The sequence below is a fragment of the Alosa pseudoharengus genome, unplaced genomic scaffold (assembly GCF_046254945.1).
Source record: "Alosa pseudoharengus isolate Yale_2024_CS ecotype anadromous, Long Island Sound unplaced genomic scaffold, YU_APseudo_1.1 YU_APseudo_1.1_scf_4, whole genome shotgun sequence".
NCBI classification, from domain to species: Eukaryota; Metazoa; Chordata; class Actinopteri; order Clupeiformes; family Clupeidae; genus Alosa; species Alosa pseudoharengus.
Window position 1 is genome coordinate 29,949,157 of NW_027468774.1, and position 22,853 is coordinate 29,972,009.

General features: G+C 41.5%; 2 protein-coding genes across 3 annotated transcripts; one reads left to right on the top strand and one right to left on the bottom strand.

Moving 5' to 3' along the window:
• Positions 1 to 569: 569 nt before the first annotated feature.
• Positions 570 to 14,300, bottom strand: mgrn1b (mahogunin, ring finger 1b). 2 transcript variants are annotated; one of them, XM_076265805.1, is made up of 17 exons: positions 13,829 to 14,297; positions 13,415 to 13,560; positions 12,995 to 13,113; positions 12,790 to 12,878; positions 12,547 to 12,693; positions 12,171 to 12,288; positions 11,716 to 11,782; positions 11,566 to 11,609; positions 10,919 to 10,966; positions 10,739 to 10,807; positions 9,123 to 9,282; positions 8,761 to 8,870; positions 8,356 to 8,570; positions 6,627 to 6,738; positions 5,463 to 5,511; positions 3,259 to 3,363; positions 570 to 2,580 (listed from the first exon to the last, which is right to left on the bottom strand). In XM_076265805.1, the coding sequence occupies exons 2-17, from the start codon at positions 13,500 to 13,502 to the stop codon at positions 2,480 to 2,482; spliced, it is 1,641 nt and encodes a 546-aa protein (XP_076121920.1). In that variant the 5' UTR covers positions 13,503 to 13,560; positions 13,829 to 14,297; the 3' UTR covers positions 570 to 2,479. The 2 variants fall into 2 exon arrangements, with proteins under 2 accessions (XP_076121920.1, XP_076121921.1); XM_076265806.1 differs by having other exon boundaries at positions 5,463 to 5,508; positions 13,415 to 14,300.
• A 410-nt stretch (positions 14,301 to 14,710) lies between these two features.
• On the top strand, positions 14,711 to 21,217 carry ubald1b (UBA-like domain containing 1b). The gene is made up of 3 exons (XM_076265807.1): positions 14,711 to 14,989; positions 15,403 to 15,459; positions 19,922 to 21,217. Exons 1-3 carry the CDS (start codon positions 14,882 to 14,884, stop codon positions 20,225 to 20,227), a joined length of 471 nt encoding a protein of 156 aa, XP_076121922.1. The 5' UTR covers positions 14,711 to 14,881; the 3' UTR covers positions 20,228 to 21,217.
• Positions 21,218 to 22,853: the final 1,636 nt, after the last annotated feature.

The window sequence follows — 22,853 nt, forward strand, 5'->3', positions numbered from 1 at the left end:
TTATAATTTTGACACATGAATTGCTCTGTTATTGAAAGTCGTAGTAGAAACAAGTTGAGGCACATATTTGAGAACCTGATTAAGTATGAAATCAAATGAAAAATGGATTTGCCCATCATTCTTATAAGGATGATACTCAAGTCTGTCTGTCTTTGCCACCAGATGACTCCATTTCTGCATCCATCAGTGATATTTCAGTAAGGCCATACAGATGTGTCAATACAACAACACCTCAACACACATACAGTACACTGTATAATATTGCATCACATACTCTCAGCTAGTTTGTTCAAGCTATGTAGCAAACTTGGAAAAGAAGATAAGAGCTCAAAGCTTGTGGTGACCCTACTTCACTTGAGGAAAAGGACACACTGGAATCAGACATTTGATTGAAGCTGGTAAGAAAATCCCTTGTTGATTTTTTACTTGATTATCACTATGACGATCAGTGTCTTGAGGACTAATGGGTTAAGTAATTCCAGGTTATTTGTATTTTCCCCAAAGCAGTAAAAGAAAACAATATATTAAGAAAGTAATGATAAAACCACCACGACTCTGAAACAACAAAGTCATTACTGAAACGTTAAGCTTTATTAGTTTTCCACATGCCTCTACACCAACTAGGACAAAAGTATCTTGAGCGTATGCTTTAAACAATGAATGACCCAAAGCAGTATTACCCTGGATACCAGGTCAATAATATTTGGAACAGGAACAAGAAGGCACGGTGTATCAGTATACTGAGATGGCACATCAGAATAGTCTAGCCACTGTGAGTCTAAAGTGTGAAATAAACTATAAATAAGCCCACAAGTGAAATTATCTGGTGTTTAAGATTCCTGTTACTGTTGCGAAACAAGAGAGGTTTCTGGTTAATATTGGGGGAGAGGATGTGTCAGTGGAGATAAAAGCTGATACACAGGCTCTTACAATGGAAACTTTGTGAGATGCAGTTCCTTTCAGAAAAGCAAAGATTACTTCATTTAGTACACAAAGCTTAACATTAAAGCATATCACACCTTGTTATTACAGATGAATAACATATTCATAATTATTATATAATAAAACACTGCTGTTGAAATAAATCAGTATCATCCAGTTTAGAGTTCACTCACATACTGTAGATCTGTACATAATCAATTATTTTTAAAAAGGCTTTCTTATGTGCTTGACAAGTGGTCCTTTCACAAGAATACAAAAGCCCCAAGCAACAAGTAGCCATGTTTGCTCTAAAGAAAGGCACATATACCTATATGAGTAATGCTACACTTGCAGGACTGGGGACAGTCAGTAGACTCCGAGCTACTCGAGGGTACTGTCGCGGCAACACAACCATATCCTGTCACACCCTTCACTATAGTTCGCTTTTCACTTCTGAACACTTTTTGATGTGTTTAGCAAACTGGACCAATATTCACTGGGAGCTGAGAAATATACTGCTGCACACGGTCAAGTTCAACAATACTATGTTTCAGCCAGGCAGCTAGGAAAAAATAAATCAGTACAGTTGCAATCAGCTTTGACGCCACTTGTGCACAGACCTCAACATTATGTCAAGAATATACAAGCATACCTAATATAAATAATAATAATAATAATAATAATAATAATAATAATAATAATAATAACAACAACAACAACAGGAGTTCAGCTGCACTGCCTTATCACACTTCTCAAATATAAACAGTTAAAATGTACACATTTACAGATAACACTGTGAAGAATTCCACTAGATTAACTTTACATACGCATTACATATGACAGAAAAAAAAAAAACTTGAAAAAATGGATTAAACCATACCTTACAAAATGAATCTAATCACAATAACAAAGATGAGCATGACACAAATCTCGCTATATTGTGACCTTGACCAAATTAGTTCTGGTCCTGACGAAAATCCATCTTACCCAACACAAGGGCAGTGGTGCATATCATAAGCTGAAATAGACTGGTAATTAACCCTTCATCTTATTCAGAAATGGGAAACGAAAGCTTATAAAACTCACTAAGTCCATGTTTGTGAAAGGTTACCTTCAAAGAATCACTAAACAGATTTTACATCACTACAGTTGCATAATGCCACTCAGTTAGTAAGGAACACAGCTATAATTAGTGTCATGGGTACCTCCAAACCTCATCAAAAAGGGAGTTTTAGGGCCGTCTACTTTTTTTAAAAGGTTACCATGATGAACTTCAGCATGAACATCCACTATCGCCAACAGTCAACAGGTCATGCCGACAGTCACCAGACATTTACAGAAATTCAGTCTTAGGTGGGGCAGAACTTGATTTGCTGGCGCGGACAAAAAGCGAGATCCCCAGCAGCGCACTCATGCTCGATCTCCGAAGGGTCCACATTGGATAAGGAGGGAATGTTCTAGAAATGTACAGTAGTGAACAGGGAGAGAGGAACGCTGGGGGAATTCAGACACAGAGAGGTGTCCACCTGGGGTCTGGGGTGGTAGGTAGTGGGTCAAGCTATTCGTCCTCCATGTGCAAACTGCTTAGGGGGCGCAGGAGAGGCTGGCTGGAGCAGTTGGTACTTTCGCTTTTCAGACTCTCCGTGGAATCTGACGACCCTACACAGACAAAGAGAGCCAACGTGAACAAGCGTTCTCACCTTTACACATTTCATCTACAAACCATCGGAGGGACATGTCTTTCTTTTTAAAAAAATGACAAAAATTATTTCACTACACTGTAAGAATAAGCCTTCATTTTCAAGCTTGAGTCACACAAGAAAGTAAAGGGAAGCAAGAGTGAAGGAGAGAGCCCACTACATACCAGAGTTACTCTTCCATACCAATAGAGCAGGACTCAGGACCTAAAGCTGTGCAAAGCAAAGCAGGGAAGGGAGATAGGATGGCAAGGGGGTTCAGTTAGGAACCACAGAGGAACAACAGCACAGTTGTTAGAATGCCAAGCCAGAGTACAGAAGGCCAATTAGGAGAGAGGAGACTGCCAGAGAAACAGGTGAAATTGTGTGTGAAGCGCAGATAACACAGTGTGCTTACACAGAATCACTAAAGCAGTGAGTGAGAAAGAGTGTCAATTGATCCTGATAAAACACAAAACACACACTAGATTACACTGTTCACCACACACACACACACACATATCCTTTTGTGACTAGTATCAAAATTCAATCTATTATGAGGGCATAGCTTCATTAGATCACCCCTGTGTTTTTCTCTGGGTTACTACTTTTTGCGGTTTTTCGAATGTGTAATGTGTATCAGAGTAATGTGTGTGCACACCTGGGAGAGAAAGGTCTTCGGCAGGGTCACTCTCTGTCTTGGTCAGGCTGCTGTGCTCGCTGCTGCAGTCCTGCATTATCTCCTGTTCAGACAGCAGACCTTCCTCTGCAAGAGACAGCACAGAGCAGGCCATTACTCATACATTTCACCACACCCCTACATTACCCTGTATTAGTGCTTAGCTATTAGCACTGGAACTTCAACACATGTCCAGCTAGTGTGCTACAATCATTGGCTACAACTGACGTCACATCCTACAAAAGATTTGGCCACACTTTACTTGGACAGTCCGCCAACAGACTATCTACAGATGCTCAGATTATTAATAAACTCTGTTGAAACTAGGCCTGTCACGATAACAAATTTTGCTGGACGATAAATTGTCTCAGAAATGATTGCGATAAGCGATAATATTGTCGTTCTGAGAATTTTCCTCGGGAAGAGGAAGACGGCCCACTTGTTGTGTTTTTTTTCCCCAACTGGGAAAACTGCAGCGGATGATTGTGTTTTAGATGCATATGCATGTTTGTTGTGTTGCCGCTTTTAATTGCGACTGTTTTCCAACAAATGCGACACACCGACTCGCACGCGTTCAGTGGTTCACCACGGGCATTCGGTTTAAATCCGAAATGCTCCCACACTGCAGCTGTCGCGTTTGGCTTAGAAACAATTCCATCTTTTTTGTCTTTATTAGGCGTAGCCTACTGGAACTCGCAACTAGCTTTCTCTCTGCCTAGTGCCTACCGGTATACTTCTCACGCGGCTTTTTAGCTGCACTCTGTGGTAGGATACACCAGTAGTCCCGCCTCCCCACACACCATGCGACTGACAAGTGACTGACATGAGGGTTCACTCATCGTTACTCTAAGGACCCGAGAGAGGGAGAGAGAGAGACGAGGAAAACAAACAAGCAAATGGCATTTATCGCGGCCAGAAAAATTATCGAGCTAATTTTAATTATCATGCGATTAATTGATTTATTGAATATCGCGACAGGCCTAGTTGAAACTCCGTTAAGTACAATATATGGTTAAGTTTCAGGTTAGAGCGTGGGTTGGATTTATTTACAGTGATGTTCAGTAATTGTTCAACAGCAATTTTTAAACTTGAATCTTAACAGATGATCTGTGAAGTCTCTGAGGGACAGAATATCCAAATGAAAAAACAGATGATTCTAATAGAGCAGGGGTGGCCAACCAGTCCAGCATGAAGAGCCAAACATTTTTTCAACACAACTCAAAAGAGCCGCACAACAAAAAAAGATGCCCACACCACAACAGCGACTTAGCCCTACACTTTAAATCTTCTTCTTTTTCATTTAAAATGAAACACTTGGCAGATGCTATAAATTATTGTTTTCAGGAATGAGTAGCAAGCAACAAAGATATTTGACACACATTACAAATTCCCCATCACTGACTGACTTATTAGCATGAGAAATGCTCTGATGTAACAACTGATAAGATGCCAATGTGACCGTCAAATGTTCCGTGAAGTGTCTGCTTCTCTGACTGACGTCTATGTATCATACCTTTACCTTGTACTTGCAAAGGTCAGTGCCTTTGGGAAATGTTCAGGTTTAAAGCTTTTATGCATCAGTTAAGTCTGGCTAACCAAGTACCAAACTAACGTGTTAAACAGGTTTTTTACGGTTTTATTTTGGTTATGTTGACATATCAACCAGAAGGGTTATACTAGCCTACAAAAAAGATTAATCCGCCTTTTGAATGTCCGTGTTCCTCTTTCTATTTACTCTTAGCATCAGGGTTTTCCTTGCAACAGTAGCATTACACCTGGCTAAAGAAACAAACGTTTCTGCTTCTTTATGGGCTAGACTTCTATCCATAACATGACAATAAAATTATTTTAATTTAAACATTGCAGCCTAACTATTGCCAGTACTATCAACTTATGAAAAGCATTTTCATTTACCAGAAATATAGGCTATTTCAAAAAATAAAAACTATAAATCCAAGGAGAAATGAGAACATCAGTTGAGCAGCCGCAAGCCGCACGAGAGGAAGCAAAGAGCCGCAGGTTGGCCACCCCTGTAATAGAGTATAACACAGTAGCAGCACAATACATTTTGCTAAGCACTTTAATGAGGGATATTCTGATGATGAGCCGTTTCAGTGCAGTGACACGTGGGTTCTTTCTGAACATTAGGGCAGGAAAGTCAGCTCAAATTAGTCCCATATACTCACCATCCTCAGGAGTGGTGGACTCTGGGACGTCCTCGGCTCCACTGGCCTGCTGGGATACAGGAGGAACAATGGAGGGATCGTCACTATAAAATAAATGTTCCTTCTATTGCTTACAGGGCTTAAATTAAGGCAAATCTCTGTGTCTGAAATGATCAGAAACCTTCCAAAGCTGTTATGTATAACGTTCTATTTTCAAATGTTAAACACTCTGGCCCAAGCCGGAATTGAGGCAGAGGGCCTGAGAACTTTAAGCCCTGTGCTTATCTGTGCCTTTCTAAACGCCCAGTCAATGTCAACAGTGCACACAGAAAGCACCAGACTGCTACCAGACACCTCGGGGGATGCAGCCATTCATCACAGCCAGAGAACAAGAATGTGATTCCAAAAGGGACGACAGGCTAATTCATCACAGAATGCCGTACTGTTCAATGTACTCTATGCCAAGGCTGAGGAAGGGTCCTGAATGATGTCAAACAGTGGCTATGCGAGTCCTAAGCTTGTCTGTTAAGGGGATATTGCCAACTTTTTGGGAAGTTAACTTATTTGCCGTCTACTCCAGAGTTAGATAAGAGGATACATACCCTTTTCTGTGCATGCAGCAACCCAGTCTGGCACCGTTAGCCTATCTAAGCAAAATTCACTGGAACTGGGTTACACCCGTTACCCTATAGTTCCCTTTTAGATATAGACTAGCTAACTGCATGCATGTAGGCCAACTGGTGTAACCCATTTTCAGTGAATTATGCTAAGATAGGCTAATGGTGTCTGACTGAGTTATTGCATACACAGAGAAGACAACAGTATGCACACTTTTATCTAACTCAAAACTACCTTTCTATCTACTATCTAACTTCCTAAAAGGGATGCTGCTTTAGTCTGCAACTCTAATTCAATAAATTATTGCCAACCAACAAATTGCTACTTGAAGTCTTCTAGTTGCTGGTTCAGAGTGTGTAAATCTCCAGTGTTTGTGCTTAGTCCTGGCTCATTAAATAGGAAAAATGTGAAGTGATTTGAGTCATTAAGTTAATCAATGTGTCGCTTCGGGAGCATGGGAGAAAGGGGTAGAATTTGATTGGCTGGGGAGCTGAAACATCAACAGAATTTTGGACTGTGCCTTAAGGTGGCACGGGGCTAAAGTGGTCAGGGAGCAAGGGGACTGACCTCAGGTGGCACGGGGCTACTGGAGAGGGTAGCGTGCGGCTGGGCGTCCGACAGCTCCGACAGCTTTTCCTCGTCCTCCTCCTGGATGGGTGAGGATGGGGACCGAAGGGTGCTGCAGGAAAGACACACACACACACACACACACACACACACACACACACACACACACACACACACACAGATTGAGAGGACATGGACACTGCTTTGTAACACACTGCCTCCCTGTGGAGTCTGGTGTTTTTCCTCTCACACAAGAAGGACAGGGACCTGCAAAGTCAACGGGATGAATCACAGGTAGCACTGCAGAGTCATCAGTCTGCTGGATACAGGATGTAGTGTCCTCTGGCAGAACCTCTCAGACAGGCCTTGGCACAGCCATCTTTCTCTCCTCTTCCTGGCCTCGGGCCAACAACTACCCAGTGGAGATGACGGGAGGTGAGCGCCTCCACAGCAATGTCAACACATATCCACGGCACACACACTCAGGACAAAAAGCCTCCATCTTATCTAATTCACTGGGAGGAATTATGACTTCGAGTGACCATGCAAATAACCATATCACTTGGAATAGTGAAAGTGGGGGGATTCCAAGTCCCCAGATTAATGCGAAGCCTGTCTAAATGAACCTCCAAACAGAACAATGTGTGAAAATGGGTGATGTGTGAAATTTTCTGAAGATTCTTCTCTAGCGGCTAAAGCGGCACTTCAGCCGTGGATGTGGGCATGGGAGAGCAGTGCTCAACCACTTCCCCCGCCCACATTTTTCCTACTGGGTCGGGGATCAAACCGGCAACCCTTCGGTTACAAGCCCGAAGCCCTAACCAGTAGGCCACGGCTGCCCCCATGGTTTCACCGCATGGTGTAATGGTTTCACATTGCAATTTTTCTACGGCACTTAAGAACTTTGCATGATGTCCCTGCATCCTGTCGTTACCACTTATGTGCGCTGCGTCTCCCTTTAATTGGTTTGTTTACAGGCATGTGTCTGACGTTGACATGTTGTCAATTCAGCGGGGTTTCCTACCTTCCTATCTTATGGCTTCACATACCTTAATATTCTGCTGCCGCAGATTTAAGCTTCAGAATTCAGAAAGCATTGCTCTGCTGTCCTTCGTATCCCCTCTCTCTCATCCTCTCCAAAAATGTTGTAGATGTCGGTATTTTAACACACTTTTTTCTAATTTACTTTTAGACCAAATTGTCAGACTTCTAATTCAAATTCTAATTAAATAGGCTAGGCTATATGATCTCATCGTCTCCCCGTATGCATTCGCGGTTCATTTTAGGCTATTTATTTTCTGTTATTTGGTAGCTAGCTGCCTCAACTTTCTGTAATTGCTCCGAAAGTCCGAACCATCCAAAAAGTGTTTTCATACTGCACATGAACCGAACCATGGTTCAGTTTGATCCGGACCGAGACAAACATCTTTTAGTTCGGACCAAAGTTTGGTCTTTTGACCCGGACCGTGGTCCGTGGCACCTTTCTCACCTACAATTTTGGTTCGGACCAAACTGAAAAGTCCGAAGGTCTGGACCAAATGAGGTATGTGTGAAATGCGTGAGTTAATTTTCCCAGGTTCGTCACTAAACCACACACTTGGGAAAACTCCCCTGTTAGCATCACATAACAGCTAATGTTCTGACTGTCCCACAGACGCTGCTGTGATTCCTTTCGAGGACATTGCAGTGTTTGGGGTGGGCACCATCACAGAGGGACGGACAGGCTCACCTGTCAGGCGACTTGCTGACTTTGCCCTTCTGCAGAGCGCTGTCCCCCGGTAGTTCTGAGGGGCTCAGGGGCCGGCCATCACTGCCCACACCGCCCGAGAAGTTGATCTCATCGTAGAGGGGGGCGGAGGGGATCCCTGGGGACACGGCCCGAAGACCGTTCATCGCCTCCAGCAGAGAGATGGGCTCAAAGCCTGGAGGAACCGAGTCTGAGCTCTGGGATGAGCAGAGAACACACACACAAGCAAAGTGAGATAATTGACCATTGTCTGTTTCCTATCCATATTAGCAAATTTTATAAACATCAAAAAACATAGCAGAAAATGGACATACACATGGGTTTTGATTACAGAGCTGTAAGCATCTCAACATTAAATGTAGAACAGAATTAAGACTAGACCCGTACGGAGTGTTCATCATGGTCCATGGTCTGGGCAAGCACAGGGCTGAAGGAGACTGGAGAAAGGGCTCCAGTCTTCTTCCTCACTGCTCGGATCTGCAGCAAGGCTCTAAACGCTGGGAAACACAAAAGGAACACACATTAATCACCACATATACGCCACTACGCTATGCACTGTACTGAAGCTTAGGTATCGTTCCTCACTTATAAGTAGCTTTGAGAGGGAAAAACATGTCTGACAGTAAGTAAATGTAATTAATGTTAAGCATAAATTAATGCTTATGTCAGTCATCACACCCAACACAAAAATGACTCCATGCAAAATCAGGGCGACACAGTGCAGTGATCTGCCGTGTTTGTTTACTTACGCAGGCGGCAGATGGGACAGTTGTTGGCCTGGTAGCGCAGTGTGTCTGCACAGGAGTTGCACAGACACAGATGTCTGCAGGGCAGGATGAGCGTGTCCCGCAGGTCAGACAGACACACAACACACTCATTGCTGTTGTCACTGTTCTCGTCATCCAAAGGCTGGGACAGAAACGACACAGTCAGTGAGGCTGTTATTTACATGTGGCCAATACGAGGGACACAAAGCAATACAAGGGACACGACTGGGAGTGGGTTTGGTAAAAGGATGAGTGGTGATTCAGTCACACACTCGCTGCTGTCGTTAGTGCTCTCGTCATCCGAAGGCTGGGAGAGAGACCACACACAGAGCCCTAATTTGAATGATGCAAAGTAATTTCATAACTAGGCTAAATCTATTTGCTAATTTAACACCACAAGGACCACCAAGACCTAAGCCACAGATATTGGTGGGTCACCTCAATTCTCCTAGCCTTAATCTATCGGACATTTAATTTGTACAGAGTCTGACCACTTTCCATTGCCAGGCGTTAACTTTCTTGAAGGCAGGTACGCTGTTGAAGTTTCAAATTAATGGATCTGCCCAGAGCCACTCTGGTGTGCCATAACCAATCGCTAACGTTTGGTCGTGACGTACGTCATGCTCAAACTAGCGCATGACCTCAACGTTGTTGTTCTCAGCCACTCCCTCAATTGGCCGGAGAAAACCCACGAATATGCCGAAAACCCAGACGACATACTGAAGGAAAATGACAATTGAGTGGAAGTACGTAGTAGGGCAGAGCCAGGCTACAGTTCTCCTACATGCCACACGATAGTTATAATTTATGCACAAGAACTTTGCACTTTATCCGTCACTTAAACTAGAGCCAGGTGCCACGATATCCTCACTCATGTGTTAGGATAAGTTAGGGTTACATGATAGGGCAAGCCCTGACTTGCAGGCGGGGCTTCAGTGATGTCACTACCTGTGGCTAATTGGTGAATGAACACCTGTCCTGAGTCCCTGGAACACAATTAGTTTTGCAAGCATTTGTGAAAAACAGGCGGCTGACCTGACCTTCCCTTTGTGTGTTTGCCCGGTTAGCAAGGCAAATCTTTGTTTCCTTTGGATTTTAAACCACCACAACAAAACTGAACTAAATGTATTTGTCATGTCTTGATGTCATGGGCACACTGGCGACTACGCCGCTCCATCCGGCATCTTTTGTCTTGTTATGTGTCTTGTTTGTGGAGCGCTTTGGGTTGCACTCTGTGCATGTTTAAATACGCTTTAAAAATAAAACTGACTTGACTTGACTGGACTTGAACATCTGAACCGAAACATCGCTATTCATGAGGTGCGTCAAGAACTACACCGGTAAGTGAGAGCCACAGGTAAGTGACCTCTCACTGGAGCTCTGCCAAATTTGACACATACAAACGGTAGGTTCTACTTCCACGTCTGTACATCATGTGTAGTTTAGCGTTTGGGGTTTTTGCATCACATTAAGTTGTGGTCTGGGCTTCAGCTAATAAATATACCCTAGCTCTTGTTCAATCAGAACTGAAGGAATTATTTGAGCGAACCTAACTGTGGAAAGAACATTTGAGAACCCTTGTGGAAGGGAATGTTCACCTTGGTCTCTTGGTTATTTTTGTTCTCAATCCCATAGATCTCCTGCAGCAAATAGCTCACTCGATCCACCTGTGGGGGAAATATGGTTGGTGTAGAGATCAAAACTGTCTGCCAAACTTTACACAGATAGTCCAAGATAATCCAAATATGTATTTGTCTACGAGGTAGGAAGATACTCACAATTTGTTTCTGCTTCAAAGGCTTCACAGAAAAGCTCCCGTCCATGTGCTGTCAACCAAAAATGGGGCACACTGGTTAACCTCCTATTTATACTCTACGATAACATTTGAGAGAACATCTAAATCAGTGGATTTCAAAGACTACGCGCTCAGTCTCAGATGGTTCATTATAGGCAAAAAACAGGGTCAGCAGATTAAAATAGTTGAGGAGGGCAGACAGGAAACCTTAAATCCAGCGATGAAGGGCATTTTGTTTTAAAAAAAGCAACACATCAGTGTAGCATTGCACACCCTGGAATGCGAGGTGCAACACAACCACAACAAGAGTAATTCAACCACAACACAAACAATATGCCAACTGCACAGACATGCCAAAGAAATATACAAAGCCTTCTCAGTATTTCAACATGCAAGATATTTTTCCTCAGTTTCATTTAGAAAGAGCATATACGATCGTTGGCTGCCAGTTTCACTTTTAACTAAAAAAAGATGCAGGTAACACAAGTGTAACAGCTTCAGTGTTTACATTCATTCCTTCTGTTACAATCATGTTCAGCAACTATAAACCACATGAACCAACCATGACTAGTGTGAAGAGTCCAGAAAAACAAACAGAAAATGTCCTGAGAAACTTTACTGTAAACTCACTCTCTCAAAGGCTGCAAGCAGTACATGGGCGTGTCCTAAGCAATCTGCAAAGAAAAAAATATTTTGAAAGTATATCCACACAAAAACAAATAGCACTACAGTAAACAAGGTGTCACAACCTCATTGGAAAGGCTTATCATAAGTACTTACCATCCCCTTCGTCTACCACTGCTTGGATGACCATGGGGAAGACACCTCGATCAAGATCAAAATTTAGCTGACAAGAATAACACACAAAGTTAAAGTCAGCTTTATTGTCAATTTCTTCACATATACTAGACATCCAGAGGAATTAAATTGCGTTTTTCTCCATCCCTCGGTGAAGAAGAAAAAAACGCAACAGATAAGACAAAAACAAAACAAATTAACCCCAAAAAACAAAACTGGACTGTTTTGTGTGTATAGTGTATAGGCCACTGCATATATTGTAATGCAGTCATTGCGGCACTTCATCTATACAATACACCACCTGACAGATTGCATGCATATTACGTGCAACTACATACTAGGTGCAATGACTCCATAGGAGCATTGATTTACTTTCTATACCTGTCAAGGTGAGCAAATCATGCTTAATCAACAACTATTGTATAACCTGTACTCACATCCTCCTCCTTCCATTCATCGAAATCGATTTTGAAGGACGGCAGAGAGAACTGCTGGCTCACTCCTCTCTTGTAGTGGACCGTTTCGGAAGCCATAGTGGGAACCTTTGAGGTGTAGCTGGTGAAAAGCATCACCACATCACAGCATTTAATAATGATCTTTACTACACATCAAAAACTTAAAAGAGCATTAATTAAAAAACATCAACGCCTACACATTGGTGAGGAGTCACAACACCACTGCTTACAAATACAGCACTCTGCTTCACTTTATGTAACACTAATGAAAGAGATTGCTTATCTGAAATACTAGTTAGACAAAAAAAGAACTCTGGATAGCAAGAGTCACTGCTCTAAATGGAACTCTTATTCTTACACAGCCATTCCATTACTGAATTCTTCAAAAGCCTGGCAATAGATGCTGATGGCCACCCGTGCATCTGAATCAAAGGTGAACTCGACTCCATATAGGACCCTGGGCTTGCCATCTTCTTCTGTGGGACTGTCAGCATCATCTTTGTACCTGAAATTAGACGAAGACAACGAATCAAAGACTGCTAATAGCATGTATAAATCAATGCCAATACTGACAGTCAAAAATCAAAGGAAACCAACTCACCTTACAAGACGCAGGGAATCTTTCCTGATGTTGACAAGACTCCTCAACGTTTTAACTGGCTCATGAGGTGCCGGTGTAACATATGGGAACTAAAAGTCAAGGAGACAAAGATACAAATCAGGTTTCATCACCTACAAAATAATTATTATAGGACATACTTAAAATGGGTGTAATTATTATAGGACATACTTAAAGTGGGTTTTACCTGTACAGGACGATTGCCAAGGAAGTTCAAATCCATATTTTCCCCAAAGAGGTAGCCTTCTGGATGGGGTGTGTCAAATTTCTCCCCTCCCATGAAAAAGTGACTGGCAAAATAGTTACCTTAGAAAGAAATGGCAAACGTCAAGACGTAACGTTATGGTTTTCACAAAGACAATTGTTTTTAACAGTTGGCATGTGCTGTGGAGACTGCACCGTCTGTTTCATAATGGTTTGATACAGCTGTATCGTCACAACATTTTAGTAGCCAGTTAGTAAGGTAGTCCCTGGTAAAGCTATAATACCTTTATTACTTCCAGGGCCTGATCAATCATAAATTGATGCTAGTATCATGGAAGCGTGGTTAGCTAACTACATTAGACACACTGATAATACATTAAAGCAAGGCTATACGTTAGCTTACCTGATTTAGGTGGAAATCTGTATGCCGAATTAGCCTGGATGTCAATATCCTCGACACCCGCGATCCTCCGACTAAGTATTGAGCCCATTTTGTTCTTGTTGATGATCTGGCTAGATGGTAACTTAGACGCAATGAAGAAACCCCGTCTAGCCAGCAAATAAGATAGGATCGAAATCTGATTAGCGTAGTGGTTATCTGTAACGTTAATGTTAAACGCTAGCTCAACTGGCTAGAAGATATTTGCTAGCTAGCTTGTTTGGCTAAAAGGATAACCACCAGTTATGTCGACTCGTTAACATACACCCGGCTGTGTTGACAAAATATACGACAATCAGGTAAAACTGAACCGTACAATCTCCACGTAATTCGATGGTGAATAAGTTAAACAAGATCTGACGCTAAACGATAACTTACAGGGTAAATAACGATACCGTTGTTTGAGCAATGATTCTTCTTACGTTAGCTACGTAAGTAGCTAATTAGCTAGGTAGCCAGCTAATGATTTGGCTAACTAGGGAACAGGTTAACGTGAATCTGAAGTCGTACACTAGCTTCTTGATTCTCGAAATTTGAATTTCGTGTTTTGGAGCACTATTCTGCTGTTAACGACTGACGAAATGTTATATAAACATGGCATAAAAATTAGACGCCAAAGGCAGAAAAGTCTAACCTAACGTTAGTACACCGCCGTGTCTCAGCATGAAACGATATGATTGGCTGAAGCTTTAATGACGTTGAAAAAGTAATCCAACCCTTGACAAGAACATCAACGCACCTCCTACCGAAATATCTTTGTAAACATTAGCTTGATCATGTAGAAAGAAAATATATCATGTAGACAATTCTAGGCTACACGACAGCAGATTTTTTTCTATGCAAATCCGTGCATTTAGCTTCTATTCCAAGATAGCAGATTTGACGTGGGATAGAAATTCTCTGGTTATAATATGTGTGCATGTTATGTTTTGATAGCACAACGTGCGGTGATTTTCTGAATGCTCCAATTGCCTACCCGGGAAAATTACACAATTACTAAAATTAATAATACATTCCTGTAAAATGCGGTGGGGGGGGGGGGGGGGGTACTGATTTATATGTTTTAAGCATGAGCATGTCCATTCAAAACTGATGCCTACATATTTGTTAAACCGACTGGCAATAACCAGCAGCTGGTCATAATTTTCTGGTATTGTTTACTGAACTAATGACACTTCCTATAACGTTACAGAAACACCTAGTTGAGATTATTGGTTGAGGAGGATTTGCAAGCAGCTCTAGGTCCTAGCCTACCACAATGATCCTTTCAGTTCGCTGCAGTCAGTTGTCAGTCAGGGGGCGCCGAGGACACTGTTAGCCTACTTAAACATTATCGTTGGTTCAACCGGCAATGGTGGATGGGTGAAAAGACGAGACCTTCAACCTCGTTTCGATTTTAGGCTTCAACACTGATACGTAAACATAATAATTATGGATGAATTAAAACACCAGGTCATGATTAATCAGTTTGTTCTAACTGCTGGCTGTGCGGCAGACCAAGCAAAGCAGCTTTTACAAGCGGCACACTGGCAGTTCGAGGTAAGGACACGCTTGCTCTATTTCTGTTTACATGAAGGTGGCTGAATTGTGTATGTTTGGAGAACCCGTTAGCCCTAGCAATACTTGATTCATTTGAACAAAAATAAGACTCGTTTGAACCGTGTAGTCCAGCAAAGGCTACACTCCTGCTCTAAAATATTATTGATATATCTACAATTTCGACATTATAGCTCATGTAAAGATAGCGTGCAAGTCACACCAACACTGTCATCTGCTGTTATGTAATGTAGGCTAAATGGCAAATCGATGTAATGTGGGAATTATTGGTGAAATTGTGTAATTTCAACTATAAGGAATGCAAATGAGATTTTGTAGCAAGAAGTTTGTCACGGTAGATGTTATATCAGCTCTGTTGATTAGGCTACTCAGTCGAGCTTTTTTCGGTTTTGCAGACTGCTCTCAGCACATTCTTTCAAGAAACTAATATACCATACAGCCACCATCAAATGGTAAGTATGGTCATATGTTTTCTTGGCACTATAATTGTTTGGTTGTTGTGGTGTTTTGCCATTATTAATGTTCTTAATGGTGATAGCAATATGTAGAGGTTAAAAGGCTATTCTTACAAAAAATAAAATCCTGTCCGCCATGTTGCGGAGCACGCGTCAAACAAAAATAAACACAGACTCTGCCCACGTTTTTTGTACTGTTTGAGCCTACTAAAGAATTAAACATATTTATACAACACCAAGGTCGGGCCTCTGGTTGCCCCACGAAACTCAGAAACCTTTGATTCAAATTTAACGCAGACTGGCCAGACATCTAAATGCTAATTCAAGCTTTCATACGTGTTCTTAAATTGTGGGGGAGGGTGATTCCAGGAAGGAGAGAGAACATTTTGAAACTGCTGTTTACATCCGTGGTGGTGTAGTGTTAGGTTGCATTCAGCGCTATGAATGAAACTCAAACGCTGAAGTAAACTCAACACTTTAATGTCCCCAAAGACCATGATTTAAGCAAGTCAGACACCAGATGTTTTATTTTCTATGAATATTCAGTGTGCTGCTTGACAATTCAATTGGCGTTTGACTGAACAGCTTTGACTAGATCTAAGGAAACAGACATGCACAAATGGGTGTAATAACTTAAAACGGAAACTTCATATGGTGTAGTTAGTCGATCATTACCTACAGGCAATATGATTCAATTTCTGTGAGTGTGGGAACATTACAGTAGGTGTACCGACAGAATGAGTATTTCAGTTTTCCATTTATTAAAGGACTTTGCTACATAATGACTCAGTTCACACCGGGACTTAGTCTGGAAACATCAACTTTACCAGATTTATGGTTATTATATTATTAAAATGGCTGCTCTAAGTAATTATGCAGCATACAGGGAACCATTAGAAGCCATTTGTGGAAGACACCCTCAAGGAAAAGGGTATTCACAATTATGTTTGGTGTTACTAAAATTGTCTAATAGCCTCATACAGCAGTTTTGAATCTCTAAAGAGCTGATCTAAGGTCTTCCAATGCTTTGACACACACTACAAACAACCTGAACTCAACTGATACAGACTACATTGAAACCATTGCAAATCCATGTAAAGACCATGGTTGGCTAAAGAACTTTTGCACAGAACCTTATACAAAGCACCAGAACATGCCATATGCAAAACTTTTTAACTGTTTTAAGTTCAGATGCTGTTCACTGGGGAAAAAAACCCAAACATTACGGTATGTAGCTTCTAAGCCATAATTAGAACAAAAGTAATCCTTTTGTGAACCTGTCTAGCAAGATGAACATTTTAAAGGATTAAGCCATTGTTTATTCGTATAGATTCTGATTTGACTTTGTGTTTGGTTTCTTGTCTGGTTTGTCTTTAAAAACATCAGACAATTATTAAGCTCTAGCGTACTTGAGTGTCCACAACAACAACTGCTACTACCACTACTCCTACTACTACTGCTACTATTACTTCCACTACCACCGCCACCACTACTACTACTACCTGCCTGATATCATTGAAGTACTATCAACAATACCCTTGATATTTTATGGGGGGATTAAAATAGGCGGCCATTATGATGTGAAATGTAAAACAAACAACAAGCATGTTTTTGTGATGCATTGATTAATTGATTTGAAATTAATAAATAAATAAATAAAATGCTTTTGTACATTATTGGTAAAAATGATAAACACAATAAAGCCCTAGGGCTTATTTCCATTGTGGTCCTTTCCATTGTGGTCCTTAAATATGTCAGCTCAGTAGTATGTGCGCTTTATTTTAGGTCAGGAACAAGAGAGTGCCAGTAACAGAGGATTTGCAAACATGGAGGCCTATGGTGCAGCTTGTAGGAAACAAATGTGTGTTGAGAAACTCCCTGTGACAGCAGAGGAGGAGGATATCGAGTGACACAGTTCACACTTTCAGCTGAGCCCTCTAGTTGAGTCAATGTTGACATCTGAATTCCTTTGATCAAAAAAAAGTTTGTTGCACTTTGCGTACTTCATTCTCTCTTGGGCTTATGCTTTCCTGTCTCTTTGTTCTTCATTGTGCTTGGAAAGGCGCTGGCTTTTCTAAAAACAATCTATAAACCATTTACAGGCTTAGCGCCTGTCCCTTTATCATGATGAGCATGATAGCCATTCGGACCTTAATTATTTTTGGGAGGGGTTAAATGTCAAAAATTGTTATGACCTCTTGCAAGAAACGAGGTACATTTTGTCATTAGGCAAAAGGCAATCAAGTTCTTTATTTTCATACCTCTTCCCCCCCTTTAAAAATTGGGAAAAGCTTAAATGTATGTTTAATGGAAAATCAGTTCTCAGTACTGTTTCTTGCAAGAGGTCATAACAATTTTTGACATTTTGACACCCCTCCAAAAAATAATTAAGGTCCAAATGGCTATCATGATTGATGTACCGAGCCCAAAGTTTTCATCATTGAATACTGAGAATTTGTTTCGTGAAATACTGAAACCTTAATTTCTCCTCAAGATGATGGCGCTCAATAATTTAGCCCCTGTGTGTGATCATTGACCTGGAAGTCTCGCTCTATGACGGACGTAGTAGATGCATGTTTCTGTAAAGAGGAAGTGGAGTTATAAAGTTAGCATGTGACACAGAAAGAGGGTGATGGGTATTCCCCTCTCTCCCTTCGGGGGTTCTTCTTTAGTCATTTTCATTCACTACATCTTTGTCATTATCATGTGTGGTCTTTTGTCTATGAAAAGGCACATCCTAGGGTACTCTTACACAGATCCTCTGTTATGCCTTGATCATCCCGTTCTTTATCTCATCTCTGTTCTGTCTTGTGTATTGGTGTTGAACAACTAATGTTTAAGTAAGGCTGTAGAAATAGGCTGTAACAATGTGCAAATTATTGGAATCAGAATTATTGGACAGGGAGTAGAACAGTACTGTAAATAGAATATCTGGAGCCAAGCAGGGCTGGTGTGGAAAAGATAATTATTGTCACACTATATTGCTACAGGGATTACACAGCGGTCTTTACCCTCCATACTGATGTGCCTAAAATATAGAAATGCATTCAGTGTTCATTAGAGAAGAATGTTATTTATTTACGTTACCTTTTAGAGATTGTAAAATGAAAATCCGGGTGTAAACAAAGCCTTTTGTACATTGTTGTGGGCATATACAAAACAATACTTCGTTTGTTTTGAATGGACACTGTTTTGGGCCAACAAAATGGAGGGCATTTGTAACAGGGCCAGAATACCATTGTTCAAACAAATGCAAAAAAAAAAAAATGTTTATAGTGAATAGTCTCAGCTGTGTTCAGTTTTCATGCCACAGTAGTCATCTTTTGAAGGCTGTACCTTGGTGCTGTGAAACTTGTGGTTAGTGTCTTTGTTCAGACGCTGCTCTTGAGAGCATCTCGGCAGGCATAATTGCACACTGGTGTGAAAGTGACAATGAAAAGTCTCTTGTCTTTTTCCCAGAAAAAAAGTTACATCACACCAGGGAGGACTTGTCTCTTTCTGCGAATAGAACTAAACCTTCTTTTGGCATCTAGCCTACACTTTGAATTATTTCCATCCATTCTTGAAGCACTAGCAGTCCCAGGTTTTCTCTTGGAGTTGTAACTGTGTTTTGACAATTGTAATCACCAGGAATTATTTTGATGGGCATCTCTCTTGTTAGAGATGAGGATACCAGTTTCCTGTGTGTAATTCTTTAGGACAAAAAAAAACATGTCTGTCATGCATGCACTGCATGATCACATTTTGTACAAAGCATAGATGTAAGGATATCCTGTGTTCTAAAAACAGGGAATAATTGTGTGGACTCGGGAGTATATGATGTGTATGTCAAACTACTCATTTGCAATGGAGAATTTTCCTTAGGTCATGTTTGTTTTGGCATGGTGGCTTACTGTTTTGCTTTGAGGGCATTGGCCCCTGGGAACATTTATAGCATGCACTAAGAGACAGGAAACAGGAAGTAGGAGTCTTCATGTCGAACCCAGGGGCCAGCCAATAGGGGGAAGCTCCAATTACACGTGAAGCTGTCTATAGAATTGTCATTTGATTCTTGTTATTGTCAATTTATTTGGTGACCAATGTTATGGTACAGTAATTTACTTTGTATTAGATGCATCGCGTATAAACCACAGGACAGTGTTTTATGTACTATGTACATGAATTAACCACAGTGCCTAATAGCCAAATTAATCGGATCATGGTATCATCAGAAAGAAGAAAATAAATGCATTCCCATATATAGCCTGCCCCAGTGTATTAACCTAATGGCTGAATACATTTTGCTAAATCAATGTATAAACCTAGGATAATAGGCAGAAAATAACAATAACGGTAACGTCACACATAGCATAAAAATGGCCTGTAATGATAGTTGAAAAGTATAGTAAGGGTGAATGAAAGATTTTTCCGGAACACTACACTCTCCTTATTGTTGTCACTCTTCTTCCTCCTCCCATAGATGTGCACTCCAGCAAACACACCAGCGACGCCACCCAACTTCCCCGACGCACTCGCCATGTTCTCGCGCCTCAAGGCCTCGGAGAGCTACAACAGCGCGGGCAGCCCCCGTGGGTCCATGGCGACTTCCCCACCTCCTCAGGTGAACTGGGCTATGAGCCCCCCAGCCCCGAGCCCCCAGGGCCTGTGGACTGCAGCGCCACGGGCCCCCCAGACGGCCACCCCCCCGTCAGGCTGGCCCGCAGCCGTGGCCCAGCAGGCCTCTCCAGAGCAGATGGCCACCATGGTCATGGAGGCGGAGAGATGAGGGCCTACCGCAGGGAGGTTACACACTACTGGGAGGACCGTCCTCTCTCGGGTGGGACGTGGGGAGAGGGCCAGGGTTGGGATGGAGATCTATCTTTTGCAATGTGGATAAGCACTGAAGAAGAAATCAAACCAGTATACAATGACAGGGCGAAACGGGTGTGGGTGGGTGGGGGGGGGCACGGTTGATGGGACAAACACAGGGTGCCTCAATGCCTAGAAGAACATTTTGTTTTTGTTTCTGTTTAATTTGAATGTTTAAAATTGTCCCCATAGTATGAGAATGGAGAACAAGGCCGATAGATGTGAAGGACTTGAGGGCGCAAGTGGGGTTCTTGTGGAGGACTCTACTGGTATGTGGGATGTCCACTCTTGCATTGTTCTCTCTTTAGCTCTCTCCCACAACTGAGTACACTGCATTAGATGACAGGGTGTGTCCTCAGTTTTTTAAGTTCGAACATTTTTTCCAAGTGAAATCATGCGCTGTGTGAGTGTGTGAGTGTGTGTGTGTGTGTGTGTGTGTGTGTGTGTGTGTGTGTGTGTGTGGTATCTGAGTCATTCGTATCATCCACACAAACATATCTTCAATTGCAATTATACAATAGGCCTAATTTTCATTTGATTTGGTGGACAGCTAAGCAAGCCTAGTCACCAAAAAATGTCCTATACTATTGGTATGAATTATTTCCGAAACCCTAGAGTTACTATAAGGACCTCAGTAAAGTTGGCACTCTTTTTGTTTGAGTTAAGAAGGCTTGTATTAATGATCTTTTTATTGCAACAAGAAAGCAAAAGGTTAAGATGAATATTATTTGAAGCACTGAAGGTTCTGGTGTACTTTTTCATTACACATTTTTTCATTTTTCACATTTTTTAAGATTAGCAGATGACAACTTTGTATAACCATTGAAACCACTTTCCACAATATTTGTGGATGGCCTTCATTAATTTATCAGTGTTCTGTTTGTGACAATAAACAAGGTATACATTATGTGAGACTGACTCTAAACTCTCTTGGTATGTTGTATCATTTGTCGACAGGAATCTACTTTGAGGACTAAGGCAACCTTTTGTCAGAAAAACACGAAATATGGATAGAGAAGAATGGTCTGAAGGCATGTTGTGTCTGTCATGGCAATGTTTTTTACCTTTGTCTGGAATCGGATATGGTTTATTCCGCACCCAAAGAAAGTATGTGTAGACCAATACCAACTTAAGACCACAGTGGCAAGGCCTTTTCCCACTCACTAGTGTTGAGATAAATATCATAATTGCTTTGGTTTTCATTCCAGTATTTAACATCTGCCTAGACTTTGGCACTCACCTTGTCTTAACATTTGCCCTAGACTTCATCTATTATTTTTTGGTTTAAACATTTTAGAGTATTTTGAAGTTCTCTGAGACACTATGATTGACTTTAATTGGTAGCAGTAATGGCTAGCAATAGCTAATGATTTGTTCATGAAGTTTCTCAGTGTTCAAACATGACCTGGTATGACCTTGCCTTTAGTGCTATCGTAACCATCCAACTATAAACAGGTAACTGGTGTTTTGTTGCTCCAGACAGCAATTCAATTCTTTGACACTGAAGAATTAGAAGAATCTAAGCAAAGGCTTCAATCAAATAATATTTTATCAACAATGCACGAGAGGCTGTGTGAAAACATGAAACATGGATGCTTGAAGGCCAATTGGAGATCTGTGATCCGAGTAGCTTTTAGCTACCGTATTATGTCGCTCTGACTACATACTTATTCTATCAATATAGCCACCCAGTCAAAAAACAAGTAGCATAAACATGGAGGCAAATGTGGGTCATGTGGTGGGTTTACTGTATGTCCTTAAATCTCCTCTGCCTCCCCGCCAGCACCTGCCCATGAAAGACCTTAGAGTTTTTAGGCACTCACTAGAGAACACCCACGTCTGCCTTTGTCACCTCAGTGTGTGAGTTTCAGTGTTTGCAAAGCGTGACCTGAATGGTAGGCAGTTGCCAGGTTGGGCAAGGACAAGCTGAGCTAGACAAAGGGCTGGGCATGTCCAGAACAAGCCTTCATTTGAAACGGTATTCTCAGCCTGTAGATTTCTAAGAAGAAACGGAAAATACGATTTGTTCATATTCAGGAGAGAGCTTTGCAGGCACTCTTCCTTCATCCACAGCCCTGCTTTTGTCTGTCTGTATACACAGGCTGAGCTGTTTGTTCTTCTTGGCTCTTGGTGATAGATGAGCATACGGTTGTAATTAAAACCGTTATCAGTGACCATTTTGGTAAGCCTTCATTCACTTTGTGCTTTTATAATGAGTTTTTCATGTGCTGGCTAAAAATGGAAGAGAACTGGGTTAAAGGGCCATGGAGGGGAAAGAGATGCTTACTGTACTGGGAAAACTGGACAGTAACCCTTCTGTATCAAAGTAACGAAACAATCAGCCACTCCGCAGAACTATAGACCTATAGACTACAACCTCTGCGGAGTGCAACTGGCTGGTAAAAAAAAGTTATTAAGCCTGCAAGACAATAGATGTAGCCAAAGAATTCTGAAATGATTGCATGAATTAATTGTAGTTATTCTTATCCATGTAAAATTAACTGATGAAAACTAAAGAAAAATGAGCACAGATGCTGTTTTAA